The sequence below is a fragment of the Corythoichthys intestinalis genome, chromosome 3 (genome assembly GCF_030265065.1).
Source record: "Corythoichthys intestinalis isolate RoL2023-P3 chromosome 3, ASM3026506v1, whole genome shotgun sequence".
In the NCBI taxonomy this organism is placed as follows: Eukaryota; Metazoa; Chordata; class Actinopteri; order Syngnathiformes; family Syngnathidae; genus Corythoichthys; species Corythoichthys intestinalis.
In genome coordinates, this window is record NC_080397.1 from 4,354,582 (window position 1) to 4,376,074 (window position 21,493).

Here is a 21,493-nt window from a genome sequence, read left to right on the forward strand (position 1 = left end):
GTGCTGCCATTGACGGCCATGGACGTCCAACTCTCCCAATCTTTTCTAATAGCTTTTACTTTGTTTAGTGCCATTGACTGGCATTATGGTCCATTCTATTGATAGACCTGAGTGGGGCTAAGATTTGTATCTCCACAGAGGAAAGACCAAGGTGTAATTTCTCCCGAAATTGCAGTTTCTAGTTATTATTAGGGCCCGAGCACTAGACGTGCGAAGGCCCTATTGTTTTGCAAAGGATTATTATTATTATTATTATTATTATTATTATTATTATTATTATTATTATTATTCTTCTTTTTTCAGGGCAAATGAAAATGGCCAATTTGGAGGCCTGAACATGCACGAAAAGTCACCAAAATTTGCACATACGTGCCGCTTCGCGTAAATTTCGATAATCTTGTGTCGTTTTGAAAAAATGTCAAAAAATGGCTCAGTGGCGCCCCCTTTACCCTTAAAATTTTCAAAAAGGCCTCTCCTCTCAGGTTTTCAACGTAGAGCAATGAAATTTGGGGAGTAGATACCTTATGCCTAACTGTTCAAAAAAGCCTCTTGCACCCATATTCCAAATCCAACAGGAAATCGGATATTTTGGATCAAATGTGAAATTTTTATCGGTTCACAGTTGGGGTTTACATTTGGAGGCCTGAACATGCACGAAAACTCACCAAAATTTGCACATACATGCAACTTTGCGTAAATTTTGATAATCTACAAAAAAATTTAACAAAATCGCTCAGTGGCGCCCCCTTGAAATTTTCAAAAAGGCCTTTCCTATTAGGTTTTTTCAACGTAGAACGATGAAATTTGGCGAGTCGATACATTGTGCAAAACTGCTCCAAAAAGTCTCTTGCACCCATATTCCAAATCCAACAGGAAGTCGGAAATTTTGGATCAAATGTGAAATTTTATCGATTTACATTTGAGACCTTGTCGCTGAAGAAAATAGTTGGATCGTCTTCAAAATTGGTCAGAGTATTCAGGAGACATATGAGATCTTAAGTTTTCAAAATGGTGTGTTTTCACTCAAGGGTCGGGCCTGGGCGTGGTCCCAAAGTCGGCCATTTTTGGGCAAAATACCAAATTCAGAAAATGATTAAAAACTCCGTGATACAACGTTCAATCTTTTTCATTTCTAGCATGTATATGAGATATCCCAGCCTGAACACGACTGCATTGAAATATTACCCATTAGGCCTGGCGCCCCCTAGTGGGAACAGGAAATGGCCTTCTTTACGAGACAGGCTCCTCCTCCAAGGGAAAAAAATCTATTGACCTCAAACCTGTTTCAGGGGAGCCTCAAGACATGTGTTCAGGTCCCTGATAAAAAATATTGAGGTTTCGTTGAAGCGGAGAGGTCCAAACTGGAAGTGAAAATGACCGTCAACAATTTGTCTCGCCAAAAATTTTGAACAGTCATAACTCGGCAGATATGCAACATATCTGCGCCAAACTTTCCGTGTTTGTTGAGAGTCATACCCTGAAGGTTCTTGTAGGGGTCATTTGCATCAACTCTACAGTGCCAACTAGTGGCGAAAGAAAGAAGTTTTAAAAAAGGCCTTTCCTATTGGGTTTTTTCAACATAGAGCAAGGAAATTTGGGGAGTAGATACCTTATGCAAAACTGCTCCAAAAAGTCTCTTGCACCCATATTCCAAATCCAACAGGAAATTGGGTATTTTGGATCGAATGTGAAATTTTCATGGGTTCACAGTAAGAGTTTACATTTGGAGGCTTGAATATGCATAAAAACTCACCAAAATTTGCACATACATGCGGCTTTGGATAACGTTCGATAATCTTGCAACGTTACGAAAAAATTTAACAAAATGGCTCAGTGGCGCCCCCTTGAAATTTTCAAAAAGGCCTCTCCATTTAGGTTTTTCTAACATAGAGTGATGAAATTTGGAGAGTCAAAACTTTGTGCAAAACTGCTCCAAAAAGTCTCTTGCACACACATTCCAAATCCTACAGGAAATCGGGTATTTTGGATTGAATGTGAAATTTTTATCGATTTACAGTGTGCACATTTTACACCTTGGCACCTAGGGAATTAGTTTGATCATTCTCAAAATTGGCGAGCCTGTTCATGAGGCATATGAAATCTTAAGTTATAAAAATGGTGTGTTTTCATTCACGGGCCTGACCTGGGCGGGGTGCCAAAGTCGGCCATTTTTTCGCCAAAACACCGAATTCGGAAAATGACTGATAACTCCCTCATACAACGTTCAATCTATTTTAAATCTGGCATGTGTGTGAGGTATACTAGCCTGAGCAGGACTGGATTGAAAATTTACCATTTGTGCCTGGCGCCTCCTAGTGGGAACAGGAAATGCCCTTTTTTACGGGACACACTCCTCCTCTAAAGGGAAAAAATCAATCTACCTCAAACCTGCAAAAGGGAAGCCTTAAGACCTGTGTTCAGGTGCCTGATGAAAAATATTGAAGTTTCGTTGAAGCGGAGGGGTCCAAACAGGAAAGTGAAAATGACTGTCAACAATTTTTCTCTCCAAAAACTTTGAACAGTCATAACTCGGCAGATATACAACATATCTGCGCCAAACTTCCCGTGCTTGTTGAGAGTCATACCCTGAAGGGCCTTGTAGGGGTCATTTGCATCAACCCTACAGCGCCAACTAGTGGCAATAGAAAGTCACTCGTTTTTCCAATACATGTCCAGTTCTTTTCAGGTTGGTCATTGTAGTTTCAAGACCTATTAAAATACTTATTTACGGCCCATGTCCACGTGTCTCTGTCTGTTGCCGTGACGACCCTTTGTTCGCCATTTAAAGGAAATATTTTTTTTCAGAGACTCAGGCAGCTTATAGAGCCACAATAGTTGGCACACTTGGTCGAATTGGCCCAGTTAGAAGATTAATTTTAGTTTTGAATAAGGGCTTGGCTGCACAGCTCAGTAGTGGCTCCTTTTTTGTAGTACTCTCTCCAATAGGGGTTTTTATCTCTTGGGTGTGGGAATGTAAATAGGCGACTTTCGAGCATGTTAGGTTCTAATGAGATGATTAGAGAGGAGGATCTGCCACCGCCCTGACCTGCACACAGTCCGAGTTGCGTGACGTCCGAGTTGCGCTAGATCGCGAGGGCCCGTTCAGTCCTGCTTGCAGGCCTAGTTATTATTATTATGCAATGGTTTCTCCGCGTTTTTTCGGCGCGCCGCGCAGCCCGAACCGTACCACCGATCGGCACCGTTCAAGTATCGACACGACCGGAATTTTCGCGCGACGATGGGAATTTTTCAAACGGCCCCGAAAAATTTTTCGTTCGCCCGTAAACGGCGATTTTCCGATTTTTTACAACTTTTTCAAAACGCTACTTGTCCTACAATTTTTGACCAAATCACATAATTTGGACATCAAAAATTCCGGGACGGTGGGGGGCATAAAGATTGTATACAGAATTTGGAAAAAATTTACGGTTCTCCGGATATTTGCCAAAAACTATCCCATTCATTTCCAATGGGAAAAGTTCCCATTCACTTTCAATAGTATTTCCAATGGACTTTACATTGCATTGATGCCATTGACGGCCATGCATGTCGAATCTATTGATGCCAATGTACTTGGATTCATTTGACTATATGGATGTCGATGCCATTGACGGCCATGGACGTCCAAAATTTTTCCCATTCATTTTCAATGGGGAAAAAACTACATTTCCCCAAATCAACAGAAAATGACCAGATATTAATAGGACGTATACCCCAAACGTCCCCAACTCCATTGACGCTTATGGGGGGTGCTGCCATTGACGTCCATGGACGTCCAAAATTTTTCCCATTCATTTTCAATGGGGAAAACACTAAATTTCCCCAAATCATCAGAAAATGACCAGTTATCAATAGTACGTCTCCCCCAAACGTTCCGAACTCCATTGACGCTTATAGGGGGTGCTGCCATTGACGTCCATGGACGTCCAAAAATTTTCCCATTCATTTTCAATGGGGAAAAAACTAAATTTCCCCAAATCAACAGAAAATGACCAGATATTAATAGGACGTATACCCCAAACGTCCCCAATTCCATTTACGCTTATGGAGGGTGATGCCATTGACGTTCATGGACGTCCAAACTTCCCATTCATTTCCAATGGCATTTCTTCATGTTTGTTCATTCTATTGATGCCAATGTACTTGGATTCCATTGACGCCTATGTAAGTTGATACCATTGACGTCCATGGACGTCCAAAATTTTTCCCATTCATTTTCAATGGGAATTTTTTTGTTTTCCCCAAAATCAACAAAAAATGACTAGATATCATTAGGACGAGTCCCCCAAATGTCCCCGATTGCATTGCCGCTTATGGAGGGTGATGCCATTGACGTCCATGGACGTCCAAAATTTCCATTCATTTCCAATGGCATTTCTTCATGTTTGTTCATTCTATTGATGCCAATGTACTTGGATTCCATTGACGCTTATGTAAGTTGATACCATTGACGTCCATGGACGTCCAAAATTTTTCCCATTCATTTTCAATGGGAATTTTTTTTTTTTTCCCCAAATCAACAGAAAATGACTGGATATCATTAGGACGTGTCCCCCAAATGTCCCCGATTGCATTGCCGCTTACGGAGGGTGATGCCATTGACGTCCACGGACGTCCAAACTTCCCATTTATTTCCAATGGCATTTCTTCATGTTTGTTCATTCTATTGATGCCAATGTACTTGGATTCCATTGACGCTTATGTAAGTTGATACCATTGACGTCCATGGACGTCCAAAATTTTTCCCATTCATTTTCAATGGGAATTTTTTTTTTTTCCCCCAAATCAACAGAAAATGACTAGATATCAATAGGACGTTTCCCCCAAATGTGCCCGATTGCATTGCTGCTTATGGAGGGTGATGCCATTGACGTCCACGGACGTCCAAACTTCCCATTCATTTCCAATGGCATTTCTTCATGTTTGTTCATTCTATTGATGCCAATGTACTTGGATTCCATTGACGCTTATGTAAGTTGATACCATTGACGTCCATGGACGTCCAAAATTTTTCCCATTCATTTTCAATGGGAAATTTTTTTTTTTCCTCAAATCAACAGAAAATGACTAGATATCATTAGGACGTGTCCCCCAAATGTCCCCGATTGCATTGCCGCTTATGGGGGGTGATGCCATTGACGTCCATGGACGTCCAAACTTCCCATTAATTTCCAAAGGCATTTCTTCATGTTTGTTCATTCTATTGATGCCAATGTACTTGGATTCCATTGATGCTTATGTAAGTTGATACCATTGACGTCCATGGACGTCCAAAATTTTTCCCATTCATTTTCAATGGGAAATTTTTTTTTTTCCCAAATCAACAGAAAATGACTAGATATCATTAGGACGTGTCCCCCAAATGTCCCCGATTGCATTGCCGCTTATGGAGGGTGATGCCATTGACGTTCATGGACGTCCAAACTTCCCATTCATTTCCAATGGCATTTCTTCATGTTTGTTCATTTTATTGATGCCAATGTACTTGGATTCCATTGACGCTTATGTAAGTTGATACCATTGACGTCCATGGACGTCCAAAATTTTTCCCATTCATTTTCAATGGGAATTTTTTTTTTTTTCCCAAATCAACAGAAAATGACTACATATCAATAGGACGTGTCCCCCAAACTTCCCCGATTCCATTAACAATTATGGAGGGTGCTGCCATTGACGGACATGGACGTCCAATTCTCCCAATCTTTTCTAATGGCTTTAACTTTGTTTAGTGCCAATGACTGGCATTATGGTCCATTCTATTGATAGACCTGAGTGGGGCTAAGATTTGTATCTCCACAGAGGAAAGACCAAGGTGTGTAATTTCTCCCGAAATTGCAGTTTCTAGTTCAACACCAAATTTCATCAAAATAATACATGTAGATTAAAAAATCAATTACATTGCAAAACTTTCTTACCTCAAGTGATGAAAGCGAAGTGTGTCCACATGTGCGATTTGTAGCAATATTTTTCTCACTTTTTCCCCCACCGTTCTCACGAAGCTTTTTTATTTTTTTCAACCCACTTGGAGCTTCCTCTCTTCTTCTCTAGACGACTTGTGCGCACTTTACATTCACCGCCACTCTTGAGCGCCCATAGTGGACCGCCAAGGAATTGCCCAACAAACATTGAGCAGTTTACAGCTTCCACACTCCATTGTATGGCCAATATGTCAAATAAAATTATCGATACATGGCGGGAGCATATCGATAGCCGATCGGGTAGCAAAATATCGCGATATATCGCTGTATCGAGATATTGTCACACTCTTATTTTTCAATATGCAGGTGAGGCTCTGAATCTCCTGTTTTTGCTCTAGTTGTTTTGATTTAAAAAAAATATCACGCAAGTTTCATAGATACGTCATTGAAGAAAAATTTAGGGCAAGTGACTACTTGGTAATAAAAAAATATATATTGTAGTATCTACGAGGACAAAGCCAACTTGGTGATGATAATGCATGGTTAGCAGAAATACAGTACATTATTTTCAATTAATTGTACTCACCTGGACGACACAAACGATATGTTAAAAAAAAAAAAAATGCCTGAAAGTTTAAGATAACGCTTGCCGCGCTGAATGCTAATGCTAAAGCGAATGCTATTGCTCTGAGCCAATCATTTGGAACAACGTCAAGACCCCCTTCCTTCGCCTTCCTCCCGCTCTGCTGTTCTCTCCCAGGCAGTTGTGAGCTGTGTATAGTAATGCTGCAACGCGCCTCACATCCTCAGTAACGGTAATGGCGTTGCACAGATCAAAAAAGTAACCACCGTATTTTTCGGACTATAAGTCGCAGTTTTTTCGTAGGTTGGCTGGGGGTGCGACTTATACTCTGGAGCCACTTATGTGTGAAATTATTAGTAACACATTATTATCATTATTATTATCATTATTATCATTTCACATGTTATTTTGGTGTTGTGGAGTGACACGAATGGTTTGGTGAACTTGTTAGCATGTTCTTTATGCTATGATTACTCTTAATAGCTATGTTACGTTAACATACCGGCCACGTTCGCATTTCATTGTTCATGCATCATGTAACATTATCATAATGATACACTTATTCAGCATGTTGTTCTCTATTGTATTTTTATTTTAAATTGCCTTTCAAGATGACATATCTGTTCTCTGTGTTGGATTTTATCAAGTAAATTTCCCCCAAAAATGCGACTTATATATAGTTTTTTTCCTCTTCGTTGGCCATTTTATGGCTGGTGCGACTTACACTCAGATGCTACTTATAGTCCGAAAATTACGGTAGGTAGATTACTCACTGCTGAAAAAAATAACGCATTTAGAAACGCTGTCATACTCTAACGCTGTTATTAACAACACAGATTTTAAATTGCTTTTTTATATATCGGCCGGTCGAATTTAGAGAAGGCTCATACCGATATACATCAAATTTCCAAATATCGGTGCTAATAATCGACCCGGCCAATAATCGGTCTATCTCTGTAGTTAGCCTTTTTTTTTTTTAAATATAATGATGCGAAATAATTTGCAAAGGATTTACATGAACTTCTGATACATCACTAATAAACAACCATAGAAACAACATATACTATCTACCACTTTGTCTTGCCAGATTAAGCGGTATGCCAAAGGAAAAATATGATCCTCCGGATCCTCGCCGATGTTACACCATCATGACAGCCGAGGAGGCGGCCAATGGAAAGAAGTCTCAATGGGCCGAGCTCGAGATATCTGGTCAGTGGCACGGTTTATTCAATTGTGGCCAACTAGCTATATTTACTGTAAAAGTAATTTACAGTGATCCATCGTTTTTCACGTTAAACGGGGACCAAAACCGCGAAGTAGCGCCCAATGTCTTCAGTGTATTTATTCAGATTTAGCATCGGAAAGATAAATATACAGTATATATTAGAGCTGGGAATCTTTGGGCACCTAACGATTCGATTACGATTACGATTCAGATGGTCCGATTCGATTCTAAAACGATTATTGATGCACCCCCCCTATTTTGTACATTTGTTCCAAAATTGTTCCAAAATACTCTCAGGCTAAACCAAACTACTATTTCAGTATCAAGTTAAAATATAGCAGTAAACAAATATACAAAAATAACATTAAATAAAAAACTCCAGTCCCCATTCTGTATCAGCAGCTTTAAACTACATTCAATTAATTTAATGTTGTGAATCAACCGTTAAAGTTGTTAAAATTGCTCCCGTTAATCCATAATTTCCCTTTTGTCAACTTTCGACATGTGAAAGTTTTAAAACTATTTTAAAGATAGATTCAAGTCAATATTTTACCGATTTAGGAGTATTTTAGATAAAAAGTTAATTAGGTTTGCTTGGAAGGTTCGCTACAACAGCCTTGCAGAGAAGTGTACTGCTTTAAGATGGCGGCCGTTTACTACGTCTGCATCTAGCTTTTTGTAGATGTGCTGCAAACGCTACCGCTACCGTAGTGCATCTAGTCTTATATAAATGATATCTACTGTAACCTTATGTGGATGACGTACTTTTGTAGCAGCTTCAGGTATGTTGTTGTGTTTTTTTATCTCGTGGCATGAGTTGAGCTAGAGCCGTGAGTTGAGCATTGGCATTACCCGAGGGGCCAGGTAATGAGAAGCATGATGTTTAGCTACTCTTGCTCCGTTGCTCATTGACCGCGCGGTGCGCTGAGTGTGTTGTACTTCCGCTTTACTTGGCATATTTCAATAATCGGAATTTGGATGTTTGTGAATCGTTCTCGAATCTTCCACGGCCGAATCGCGAATAATCTAAGAATCGGAAATTTTGCACACCTCTAGTATATATAACATATATATATATATAATATGTAAATATATGTTATATGTTATACATGGTTTTTTCACTTTTTTTCCCCAAAGTATAATTAAAAAAAACTTAAACTATAATATATATATATATTTCAATAAAGCTTTAAAGGTTTTCACGCATTTCAAATGTAATAATTATGATAAGTTTTAAACATAGTACTGTCCCACCGAATTATTCTTCATGAATAAGGGAGAAAAATGCTTGCCTTTATTAAATGCTTCATTGTGTCAGTCCACTCAAGTCCAAAGCTGCTTACTTACAGTGAGTTGCCACAGCAACTGTTAAACAATGATCGACGCATGCGGCGCTTTGAAGCTCACTTCTCTGGGTACATCAAACATCAACGTCTGTCAATCATTGTTAACTTTAACAAGGAACTCCAGTGCACTCACTGCCTGACCAACAACGAGAAGGGAGATGAGTAAGACTACGTGATCGGCTCGGGACAGCTTATCTGTTTTTTTTTTTTTTTTTTTTTTAAATTAAAAAAAAATCCGCGATAGACCGAGGGCGCAAATTTTGAAGCGCGAAGTAGCGAGATCAATGTATATAACAAAAGAGAAACTTGTTTAAACATCAACATGTTCTACCAAACCATAATATTTTCGATACTTTGGGAGAACTAAGAACTGCGATTACATTTTTTGTATTATTTTTATTATTATTATTATTCCTATTCTGTATATAGTAGTTGTGTTTCTTGTATGACAGGGCGAGTGCGAAGTTTGAGCAGCTCGTTGTGGACGCTGACGCACTTGACAGCGCTGCACATCAACGACAACAATCTGACACGCATCCCCCCCGACATCGCAAAACTGCCTCGTTTGGTCTACCTGAATCTGTCGTCCAATAAGCTCCGCAGCCTACCTGCTGAACTGGGCAACATGGTCTCTCTCAGGTAGGACTTTCTAGTGATACAAGATGAAATGTGGTTGGTGTGTTTGTCATGATTAGACCTGCGTTTAGGGATCCTTTCACGACGAGCGCCCTAAAATGATTAAAAATTCAGTCCCAGGGTCCCGGCAGGTCCCTAAAAAAATCTTAAAATGTCTTAAATTTAAAATCCGGAATATCAAAGGAAAATTGCAGTAGGTATTACATTTTCAGACGATGTTTTTAATACCAGAGAAATCACAGCAGTCTGCCTTAAAACTTCTAATGGTGTGTGTTTGTTTTATTAGTGGCCGTGCACTAAATACGGGAGTTTGGGATTAATATATTTTATACGGTACGTTATCCGCAACTTCAGCGTACGTCAGCGACCCGTAGCCCAAAAGGTTATTGATATGCTCCCACCAAGAATCGAAATATCGTTTTAAAAAGGTGTCACTGTTTAAAGAAAAGAAGAAATAGAGCCAACAGTTCGCTACTAAAAACTTCGAGTGGAATAGCGTCTACATCAGCTCACTGACTGCCATTGAAGGCGCTAGGCCTACAATTCATTTAGACTGGTTTGGACATCGAGCACCGTCAACGGCTCTGAAATCAGAGCATTCACAGCCTGTTTTTTGTGGGCATTTAAAGGTCCCTTTTTGTTCATTTTAGGTCATTTACAGGTTACTTCCTGTTGATTTTGAGTCACTTCCTATTCTTTGGGGACATTCTTGAGTCAGTTCCTTTTCAGTAACCCAAAATCAACAGCAAGTAACCTGTAAATGCCCCAAAATCAACAGGAAGTTACCCATAAATGGCATACCGGTAAAAAGAAATAGCCTTGATCGAAAATGGTGATGAAATGACATCAAATGCCCTCAGATTAACATGTTGCCTGGCATTGGCGGCCAAAGACACAGTCTGTTATGATAATACAAATTTATATACTGGACTACGTGTCCCATGATCACCCTGGGCTCACGCTGCCAATGGCATGGAACTTTTTTGTTTGTTTGTTTGTATTAAAACAAATACAAATATACAAACATGGGTTGAATAATTCACATACAATCAACAAATGTAGAACAAACAAAAATGATGATAATAAATAAAAGGGTCAGGATTATTTTCAACAAAAGCTGTATTGTTTGCGGAGTCTCTTGGTTCGTATAGCCTTGGGGTTCAAAGAGAAACTTAAATTGTCCAAATATAAAATGGCATGGGACTTGTGGTGGATCTAACAGTACATCTAGGTTGCTGTTTCACGATATCGAGTGTAAGTGTGAATTAAGCGAGTGTTTTCGGCGCATTAAAAAAAGTTGAACGAAAGATTAAACCTATGGGGAACAGCAACACGTCTTTACACTATGTCCAAATACAAATACAGGTTAAAGCACGTGCTGCTTGATCACATACAGTGGGGAGAACAAGTATGGGAAAACCCATTGGCAGTGTATCAAATACTTGTTCTCCCCACTGTATAGCCAAATGTTCTCCTCATAACATGATGTTAGCAGGCTGCACATTAGCTTGTTTGCTTTCAAAGGCTTATTTATAACAGCAGCGCAAATAAACTAAAATATTAGCCTAAATTCGGCGCTCCAATTTTCACCAAAAATGTGGAAAATACATATTAAAATGATAAAGGACGATTTGCTGAATAAAACTATAGGTCTATGATATCTTAAATGACCTGTAGCAATTTACCTTCGCATAAATATAAGCGTGTCGACTTCGAGGTGTCGCTTCAGATTCGCAGTATTATTGTGGGCACAGTTTTCACCTTTTTTTCCCACGAGGACAGTGCAATGCTTTCTTCTTTAAAAGACAATATACTTTTTCCCCTTTTTTTTGTTTTTAAAACAAAGTTGCTATTTTGGTTTTAAGCAGCAATTTTATCATTGTCAACATCTCTTTGTAAGCAAGTTCTTCTTTATGATCACAAACAAAAAACACATTATTTCAAATTATTAAAAAAAAAAAAAAATATTTATTTATTTTTTTTCAGGGAACTGCTTTTAAACAACAACCTTTTACGTGTTCTGCCTTATGAACTTGGGAAGCTTTTCCAGTTACAAACGCTGGGACTGAAAGGTCAGTCTCCTCTTTATTAAAGCAGCACTGACTGCATTCTCTGTCTGGAATTAAAATTAATCTTTTATCTCATTGACTGTTGTTGTTGTTGTTGCTGCAGGAAACCCTCTGTCACAAGACATTCTCAACTTGTACCAAGAGCCCGACGGAACACGAAAGCTTTTAAACTACATGCTCGACAATCTAGCCGGTAGACGCAAATATTGATATTTGTACTTTTTTATTTTATTTCTTCAAACACCTTTTAATTAATGATTTTGATACCACCAAACCAATATTTAATTTAAAAATATGATTGGAAAATGTTGTAATGATGTTTTTTAATAATCCCAAAGACAAATTTCCCTTGTTTTGGAAAAAAAAAGTGCCCTGCCACCTGCAGGCAACCACTTCAGGGTGTACCCTGCCTCGTGCCTGTTGTTAGCTTGGATAGGCTTCAGCACCTGAAGCCCTCGTGAGGATAAGCGGTTCAGAAGATGAATAAATGGATCAAAAGCAGAAAATTACAGGAGTGTAAAAACAAACAAAAAAAAAGCTTAGCTCACTGTCATTTTTTTCAAAGATGTACGTGTCAGTCTTGAAAATTTATTGCAATTTTATATATTTACTAAGAATTTAATTACATTTTTATTTTGTATTTCATTATAGTGCATCCGGAGCAACTCCCCCAAAGACCGTGGATCACACTTCAAGAACGAGACCTTACGCTGCCCACAGGTTAGCAGTGTTAGCTGCGGTTTTACACTGTCATTGTTTGGGATGTCCCAATTATATATTTTTGCCGAGTCACCTGATTTTGAGATTCTGTCCCGATACTGAAAAAAGATTGTTTTTTTGTTTGTTTGTTTTTTTTAACAAAAGTTCCAAACATTTTGCTGTTACACCGTGCTGCCTTCCTAATGTGAATTATTTTCAAACAAGAATAAAGTAGAAAAACGCTTGTCTTCATTCAATGCTTCATTGAGTGAGTACACTCAAATCCCCTCACGCGTTGACGCTTAAGCTGATGAGAACAGCCTCTCACACAATGAATTGCCACAGTACACGTATAACTGGGCAGCAAGTTTAACAATGATAGACACATTTGTGCCTTTGATTGTAGAGCTACCAAGCTTCTCTGGTAACATCAAGCTACAAACCTGTCAATCATTGTTGACTTTAAGTACCAAACGCAAGCTGCACTTTGACAGTTTGGCCGCACTGCTTGGCAGGAGGCATAGTGAGAAGCTGTGCGAGCATGAAGCAGAAAAACATGAACCCGATCCTTTTCATCCAATTCCGATCCTCTGAAAAATGGCGCGATCGTCCCGATTTCCAATCATGTGATCGGATCAGGACATCCCTAATCCCATTTGATATTTTAGTTGTTTTTTTTTTCTGTCGTAGCTGCCTTCACCGTCATGTCCTACAATGTGCTGTGCGACAAGTATGCCACAAGACAGCTCTACGGCTACTGTCCTTCCTGGGCCTTAAGCTGGGAGTACCGCAAAAAGGGCATCATGGAAGAGATCAACAGCTGCGATGCTGACATCGTCAGCCTGCAGGTTAGATGGCTGGCGAAATTGTTCACTGTTCGATTAGTTATTTGAGTTCGGGAATAATTTCCCCCCCCCCCAAGAATAAGCTTGAAGTTGTGTTTTTGAGGGGAAAAAGTCAGCAATTTGCCTAAAGGAAATGATTGGTTTTTAAAGAAACATGCTACGTTGGAAGAAGAAGCTACAAAGCCACTAGAAATTTGTTGTGATGATAACAAATAAAAGTCAACAAGTTAGATGTGAACTCAAATGCTTTTTAGAAGAAAATCATAAAGTTAAGAGTTTACTGACAAAGCTAAGTTGTAATACTTTTAAGAGAGAAAATGTCACAGGAATGCATTTTTACCAGAATTTAGCTGTCTAAAATAAATGCTACCTGGACATTTTTTTTTTTTTTTTTTTTTTTTTGCTTTTAACCAGGAATCGAACAGTTTTTCCACATCTACCGTAATTTCCGGACTACAAGTCGCTACTTTTTTCTCTCATTTTGGGTCCTGCGGCGTGTGCAATGATGCGGCCAATTTGTGTATTTTTCTGACGGCCGCCAGGGGCGCTCGAGCATGGAATGTGGGAGTGAGACACGTGGAATATATGTGTCGAGGAAGATGCTAGTTTGCACTACTACCGGTAGTTTAACTTTGTCCGTTGTGGATGAATAGAGGTGGCGGACCATCGTCTTTGTGCATGAGTAGAATTGGCAGACCTGCATCATGGAAAATGCTAGAAGAAATTAAATTGGCCACCCGAGTTGTATGGGACACTTTGATGACGAGCGGCGAGAGATCGTTTGCCAAGACTCTCTGCATGCGAAGAGCAGCTTTTGTACAGGTTTGCCGGGGGAGCCTGGCAGCGTGAAGCGCTGTGAAAGAGTACGCCATCATCAACGGCTTTTGAGTGGCCAGTCTGCTGGGAAGAGGACGGCACAGGCTGGGAGTGAATATGCCTCATTATGGGAGACATTGAAGGCGACGCGAAGGAGAGACTGAGTAGGTGCGTGCGTGGCGAAGTGCATCTGAGCGTCTTCATATCCGACACTGAGGGTGAAGACTTTCATGGTTTGAATGCACAGGAGGAAGATGAAGATTGCTAACAAAGACTTTTATGTTTTTATTAACCAGCACAATTAGTGCTGCACCGCCATGCTGATGCTATGCAACTTACGTGCCGCTGCTATATTACTGCCGTGTTTGCCGGCGCTGTTTGGAACGAAAAGTTAAGGTGTGTTATTAAACGTTTGAAAACTGTATTTCTTTGTCAATGTCTCTTGTTACTAAGTGGGCACACGCGGCTTATAGGCAGGAGAGGCTTATGTATGTACAAAATGTTTTTTCCTTTAAAAATGTACTGGGTGAGGCTTGTAATCAGGGACACCCAATAGTCCAGAAATTACGGTATACAGAATTCAGGGATTTAAGCATTTATTCTAAAAAATTTTCAACGGAAAAAGCTCTTTGTCTGTGTTTCCACCCGGTCATCTTTGATCGAGATAGGCCCCCCATGAATTGGCCCCGCGCCCCGTCAATACACTATAATGTCTATGGGTGGTGGTAGGCTGCATTGTATTCACAGCTCTACCATGTCATGCCGCGGCGAAATTGCTTTATATCATGACAAATGAGAAATTTTTTTACAATTATTTTTTCCAAGAAGAACTATAACAAAGATCTATTTGAAATATCTCATTAGCCAGGCTAATGTAATATTTCAGAACATGACGGTCTACATTTGCGATGGAGTATTAGGGCCAAAAAATAAATAAATAAATAAATAAATAAATAAATAAATAAAACAAGAGCAATATGAGGTTAAAGTCATACTATTGCAACGAGAAAAAAAGTCATATTATTACGGAGGAGTAATGTAGCTGTAAGCCACCCGTATTACAGTGAAAAACCGCGGTGGCACCCCCCGACCCCTTTTTTTGTGTGTTCAATGTATTTATTCAGATTCAGCATTGGAAAGACATACATATAAGACATTAACTTGAAATACCTTTCTGTGAATTTTTCTCCCTATTTCCAACTCAAGTGCCAACGTAGTCAGACAAAAGCTTGCAAAAAGGAGAACCGATGTGATGAACTATTTGCGTTTAACTTGCTATTTCAGGTGACTTCTGACAAATAGTGCGTAAATAATAAGCTATATTCTATAAATTAATTTAGATGTATTGTTAAATTACATGAATTATCATTTTGAATGCATCTTTGAATCTTAAAAAAAAAAAAACATGTCATTTGCAAGGCGTGGCGGCTTTTATTGCGGTGTGGCGGTGCGCCACAATCTTTTATATGTCAGGAAAACCCTGTACTTCATACAATATAAATGTCTGTCCAGGAGGTGGAGACTGAGCAGTACTACTCTTTCTTTCTGGAGACGCTAAAGTCGCGAGGTTACGACGGCTATTTTTGTCCCAAATCCCGTGCCAAGCTGGTGTCAGAGCAGGAGAGGAAGCATGTAGATGGCTGCGCGGTCTTCTTCAAAACTGACAAGTGAGCATCTCCCCACAGCAAGTTGTCAGGCCACAGTTTTACTGTGTTTGATTGTTTTTGTTTAGTTGAAATGGTATTTGTGTGCAGGTTTACTTTGGTCCAGAAACACACAGTGGAGTTCAACCAGGTGGCTATGGCCAACTCTGAAGGCTCCGAGGTGATGCTCAACAGGGTGATGACCAAGGACAACATCGGTGTGGCTGTGCTGCTGCAGGTCAACAAGGACTTGTTCTCTGGAGGTAGCTAGGACCGTTGTTAGTAAAAAATTAAGCTTCCAACTTTAGATGATGAGTTTGATGTTTTCTGTTTACAGGCACAAAGACGGCTCCGGAGAAGCCACTTGTGCTGGTTGCCAACGCCCATATGCACTGGGACCCTGAATACTCAGACGTAAAGCTGATCCAGACAGTCATGTTCCTTTCTGAGCTCAAGAGCATCGCTGAAAAGGCGGCGGGCGAGTCAGATGCGTCTCCTATCCCTATTGTGCTGTGTGCCGACCTCAACTCGCTGCCTGACTCTGGTAGGAACGCCGTCAAGCTGAATCAAGCTAAATTAAGAGTTTCCTTTTCATTGCCTTTGCCCATTTGGCATTGACTGTCAAAAGTGAAATGTAAGCATATTTTCAAACTCTTAACCTCCAAGCAACAATGGGACCACAATTAGTCGGCCCTGATACGGAAAAAAAAAAATCAAGGATAAGGCTCCTTGGATTGATGCATATACTTCTCTAGAATGTCTTCTTTTCCTTTCGACTTTTCACTTCAAGGGTTGCCACAGTGAATCAGTTGACTCCATCTAACCCTGTCGTCTGCATCCTTTGCTCTCATACCAACTACTTGCATGTCCTCTTTAACAACATCCATAAGCCTCCGCTTTGGTCGTCCTCTACACCAGTGTTTTTCAACCTTTTTTGAGCCACGGCATGTTTTTACACTGGAAAAAATCTCGCGGCACACCGCAAACCAAAAATATTCCAAAATTATTTTCTGTACAGTATATTTAATTATAAAATAATTTCTCAGTATGCATACTTACTGAGTGTGAAACTTGAGTCTGTCTAGATGAACACAAAGTCGATATCCTTATTCTTCAACAGCAATCAGTCGTTCTGTTTTTTTTGTTTTTTGTTTTAGTTTTTTCAGTTAAGCTTGAAAAAGCTCAGAATTATCAGACAGGGGGACTTGAGCAATGTCTTTAACCGCATCAGGGCGGAGCATCTCTCAGACAATGGCTTTGCAGGCAAGTAGTATTAATGTCTCTGTCACAGTGTGGGACTTTTTGGATTTAGCAACAAGTTCAGCAACAAGGTAACTGGCTTTGAGGGCTTTCTCATTTACCTTTGCAGTTTTTCTCAAAAAAGTTGCCTGTTTCTCTGTGTTTTCACGAAGGCGAACAAAATAGTCCATCGACTTGTTTTGAATCGACGGGTATTTCGTTTGAAGATGACGTGTAAACTAAGTTGGCACCATGGCGCTGTTGGATAGCTGCTCGTGTCGCGTTCAAGAATTGCTCGGATTTCTAGCCATTAGCCACCTTGCTGTCCTAAACAATGTGTTGGAATAAAACACAGGTTGGAGGATTGACGGTCTTCACATATGGATAAAATAGAAAGGATACTTTTGAGTATATCGACACATAACGAGTCTAACAAAATGATGTGCAGTAGATGTGCTAGGGTCCACATCGTCACAGACAGCAAGGTCGCTGATGGCTAGAAATCCGAGCAGTTATTGAACGTGACACAAGCGATACCTCGCTCATCGGCACACGACCGAGAACGTTCTACCTACTCCTTACTTCCTTGCTACTGCAACTCCGTCCGATGACGTAAAAAAGAAAAAAAAATCTCGCGGCACACCTGACAATCTCTCACGGCACACTAGTGTGCCGCGGCACACCTGGTGAAAAACACTGCTCTACACATCCTGCCTGGCTTATGCAAATCTAGCATCCTTTTGCCAATACACTCACAATCTCTCTTCTGGACATGCCCAAACCATCTCAGTCTGGCCTCTCTGCCTTTCTCTCCAAATCCTCTAACTTGTGCTGTCTGTCTGATATGCTCATTTTTAATTAGGGATGGGAACTTCTTGGTACCTCACGATACGATACAATTTGCGATACAAAGCTTACGATAACGATCATCTCACGATATGGCGATGCACCGATTATCAATACATTGGTTGGGGTATCATTCTAGGATATTCTACAAAACAACTAATAAACAGCAAAACAAGTGATCTTCATCCTTCTGATGTATGTTTATCACTAGTAGACGTCCAATCCATTTGGAGTGGGAGGGGCCACCCTCTCAATTCGAATGGATTGAATGTCAATGGCGGTCAATAGCCAGTGTTGTTAATCGTACTTTTAAAAAGTAATTAATTACAGTTACAAATGACTTCTCCCAAAAACTAATTGCGTTAGTAACTCAGTTACCTGAATGTAAAAGTATTTTGTTACTTGGTAAAGTAATTGGTGTTACTGTTCATATATATATATATATATATATATTTTTTTTTTTTTTCATTCCCCCCCAAAAAAAACAGGTCACACTATCTGAAGTTCAAAGGGTTTTTGGGACGATTGGCCCTAGCCCAATTCTTTACCCTAAACTTAACTAGACACAGGGATATTTCTATAGCTAGATAGTAACCTTTGGTATGTTGGAAGTCATTTAATGTCAACCGTTAAAGTTGTTAAAATCGCTCCCGTTATTGCATTATTTCCCCTCTGTCTACTTTCGGCATGTGAAAGTTTTAAAACTGTTTCAGCTATCAAAGAAAGATTTAAGATTTTGCCGATTTAGGAGTACTTTAGATAAAAAGTCACTTAGGTTTGCTAGGAAGGTTCTATCCAACAAAGCCTTCCTGAGAAATCAACTGCTTTAAGATGGCGGCCGTTTACAAATGCCGGAGATTCTATCATTTGGCACCTAATTCTTTATACATGTGCTAACGCGGCCGAGTCTGTCATTTCGCATCTAGTTCTATATACATTTGATATCTACCATACCATTATGTGGGCGTAGTTTGGAGCAACTGGGTGTTGTTTGTAGCGGTTGTCTGCGGTTTTTCATCTTGTGGCATGAGTTGTGGAAGTTTACTCTCGGTCCGTTCCTCATTGCGTCCCGAAGACCGCGCTGACTGTGTTTTAGTTCCTCTTTACGTAGCGTATTTAAATAATAAGAATATAGGTATTTGTGAATCGTTCTTGAGTCTTCAGCGGCCGAATAGCGAATAAGAGTCGAAAATTTCACGCACCTTTATTGGTCAGGGAATCATTCTAAGATATTCTACAAAACAACTAATAAACAGAAAAACAAGCGGTCTTCATCCTACTGCTGTAAGTTTATAACTAGTAGACGTCCAATCCGTTTGGAGTGGGAGGGGCCAACCTCCTATTTCGAATGGATTGGATGTCTATGGCGGTCTATGGCAAGCAATGAGTTAAATTTCAGGTCATTTGCTGTTGCTTTTCAGTCACTTTCTGTTGACTTTAACGTGTTTCAGGGTCACTTTCTGTTGATTTTGGGGCATTGATTGGTCACTTCCTGTTTGGTTTCAGGTTGCAGAACAGAAATTGACACGGAAATGAATGAATGTAAACGCACCCAAATCGGAAAGACTGGCGGTGATCCCGATCCCGATATACTGTATCACCATTTCGATATTTTGTAACACTCCTGTTCCTAAAACCTATCCATTCTGGTCACTTGTAAAGAGAACCTCATCATCTTTGTCTCTGCCACCTCCAGCTCTGCCTCCTCTGTTTTTTTTCTTCAGTGTTGCTGTCTCCAAACCAAACAACATCGCTGGTCTCACCAGTTTTATAGACCTTTCCTTTCATTTCAGCTGAAACTCTTCTATCACACATAAAACCAGACAATTTTCTCCACCCGTTCCAGCCTGCCTGTACACGCTCTTCACTTTTTTTCCACACTCTCCATTGCTCTGGACTGTTCAGCCTAAATACTTTAACTCCTACACCTTCTTGGTCTCTTCTATCTGTAACCTCACTCTTCCACTTGGGTCCTTCTCATTTACACACAGATACTCAGTCTTGCCAGGGCTGTACAGTGCGAGCCTTTTCCTCGCATTTGCGCCTAAAAATATAATTCGTTGCGAGTAGAGAAAAAAAGAATGGGAGCACAAATGCGAGCACAGGTTATACCCCTATAATACGCATTTTGCTCCTATAAAATACGATCTTGATCCCCATCTTTTGTAGCTACAGTAAATTTTGAGTTATTTTAGCACTGAAAATTCTCACATCCATCTATTCATAATCACAGTACAGTGGCAATGAAGAAAATTGAGTGCTATTTTCAAAATATCTTAAACTAGAGGGGAAAAGAAATTAGCAAGAGAAATGCGGCAGGAGATTCTTTCTGGGTCTGACCGTATCGAGTCCGAAGTGCCTACAGCCAGTGTTAGCAGTGACACTGCTAGCAAGATTTACAAATTCTGATCAGACTCGCTCAAACTCTTCCCTTGACTAACACTAGAAGACAATCTGCTGTTGTGTAAATATTGCAAAGGGCCGAAGCAAACTGCTGTCTAGCCAGAGGACGTTAGTGTTCCTGTGCACTACGAATTTACAACCGAACCGCAAGGCAGTTGACTTCCGTGTGCTCGCGTTGTTCCAAACTCTCCAACACTCTCAAATATATAACACCACCAATGTCATAATTTAAAATTGAAATAAAGTCTCTTCATCTTAAATCCACTCCATCTCCATGTTTGTTACGTGTGCTGTCAAGTCAGTACAATATTATGTGATTTCCCTGAACAACAGTTTTAGAGTTCTGCGGTATTTAAGAAAAAACTTAACACTCACTAGAATAAAGTCAGAATATTACATGGAGAAAGGTGTGTATTTCTGGACTGATGTAAATATACAAGTATAAAACCTGTGTGTAAAGGATGCTAATGTAATTTGACACAGGTGTGGTGGAGTACCTGAGCAACGGCGGCGTGGCCGACAACCACAAAGATTTCAAGGAGCTGCGTTACCATGAGTGCCTCAGCAACTTCAGCTGCAGCAACGGCGGCAACGGCAACAACACCAGCACCAGTGGAAGCGGCAACAACAGCAACAGCGGTGGTAGCGTTACGCATAATTTCCAGCTCAAGAGCGCATACGACAGCCATGTGATGCCTTACACCAACTACACGTACGACTTCAAGGTAATCCTATCATTGCATTTCACACATCGCGTACATTTTGAGAATTCTACGCAAGCGTATTGCTGCACATTAAATGTAAACAAACGTAGTGTGTATAAAAGGTAAAATACTCATTAGGGATGTCCAGATCTGATCACATGATTGGAAATCTGGTCGATCGCACCAGTTTTACAGAGGATAGGAATCAAGCTAATTTAAAAAATATTATTTATGTTTTTCTGCTTCATGCTTGTACAGCCTCTCACTCTCCCTGCTGCTGCTTTTCTTGGTCAGCAGTGCCCTGTAGTTAGCTTTTTAAAGTTAACGATGTTTGACTGGGGTGTTGCTTTGATCTTCCCAGAGAAGCTTGGTAAATCTACCATCATGTGTTAATCATCGTTTAGCTTGTTAAACACTAGTGGTAGTGTGCTGTGGCAACTCATTGTGTAAGTGAGAGTCTGTTCTCAGTAGTGTGAGCGTCAAAACGTGATTGAATTTGATTGGGCTCAATGAAGCATTTG

At 40.1% G+C, this 21,493-nt stretch overlaps 1 protein-coding gene across 3 annotated transcripts in view; it reads left to right on the top strand.

Annotated features, from left to right (window-relative positions):
* cnot6l (CCR4-NOT transcription complex, subunit 6-like) overlaps nt 1-21,493 on the top strand; it is a 54,240-nt gene that overhangs the window by 23,340 nt on the left and 9,407 nt on the right. For 2 of the 3 annotated variants that reach the window (XM_057832594.1, XM_057832595.1), the window contains exons 2-11: nt 7,589-7,710; nt 9,525-9,711; nt 11,695-11,780; nt 11,881-11,970; nt 12,429-12,497; nt 13,167-13,324; nt 15,650-15,804; nt 15,892-16,043; nt 16,118-16,324; nt 20,752-20,993. In XM_057832594.1, coding sequence (XP_057688577.1) covers nt 7,599-7,710; nt 9,525-9,711; nt 11,695-11,780; nt 11,881-11,970; nt 12,429-12,497; nt 13,167-13,324; nt 15,650-15,804; nt 15,892-16,043; nt 16,118-16,324; nt 20,752-20,993 — 1,458 coding nt within the window. In that variant the 5' untranslated portion in view covers nt 7,589-7,598. The remainder of the gene's footprint in view (nt 1-7,588; nt 7,711-9,524; nt 9,712-11,694; nt 11,781-11,880; nt 11,971-12,428; nt 12,498-13,166; nt 13,325-15,649; nt 15,805-15,891; nt 16,044-16,117; nt 16,325-20,751; nt 20,994-21,493) is intronic. The other variant, XM_057832596.1, reaches the window with a different exon arrangement.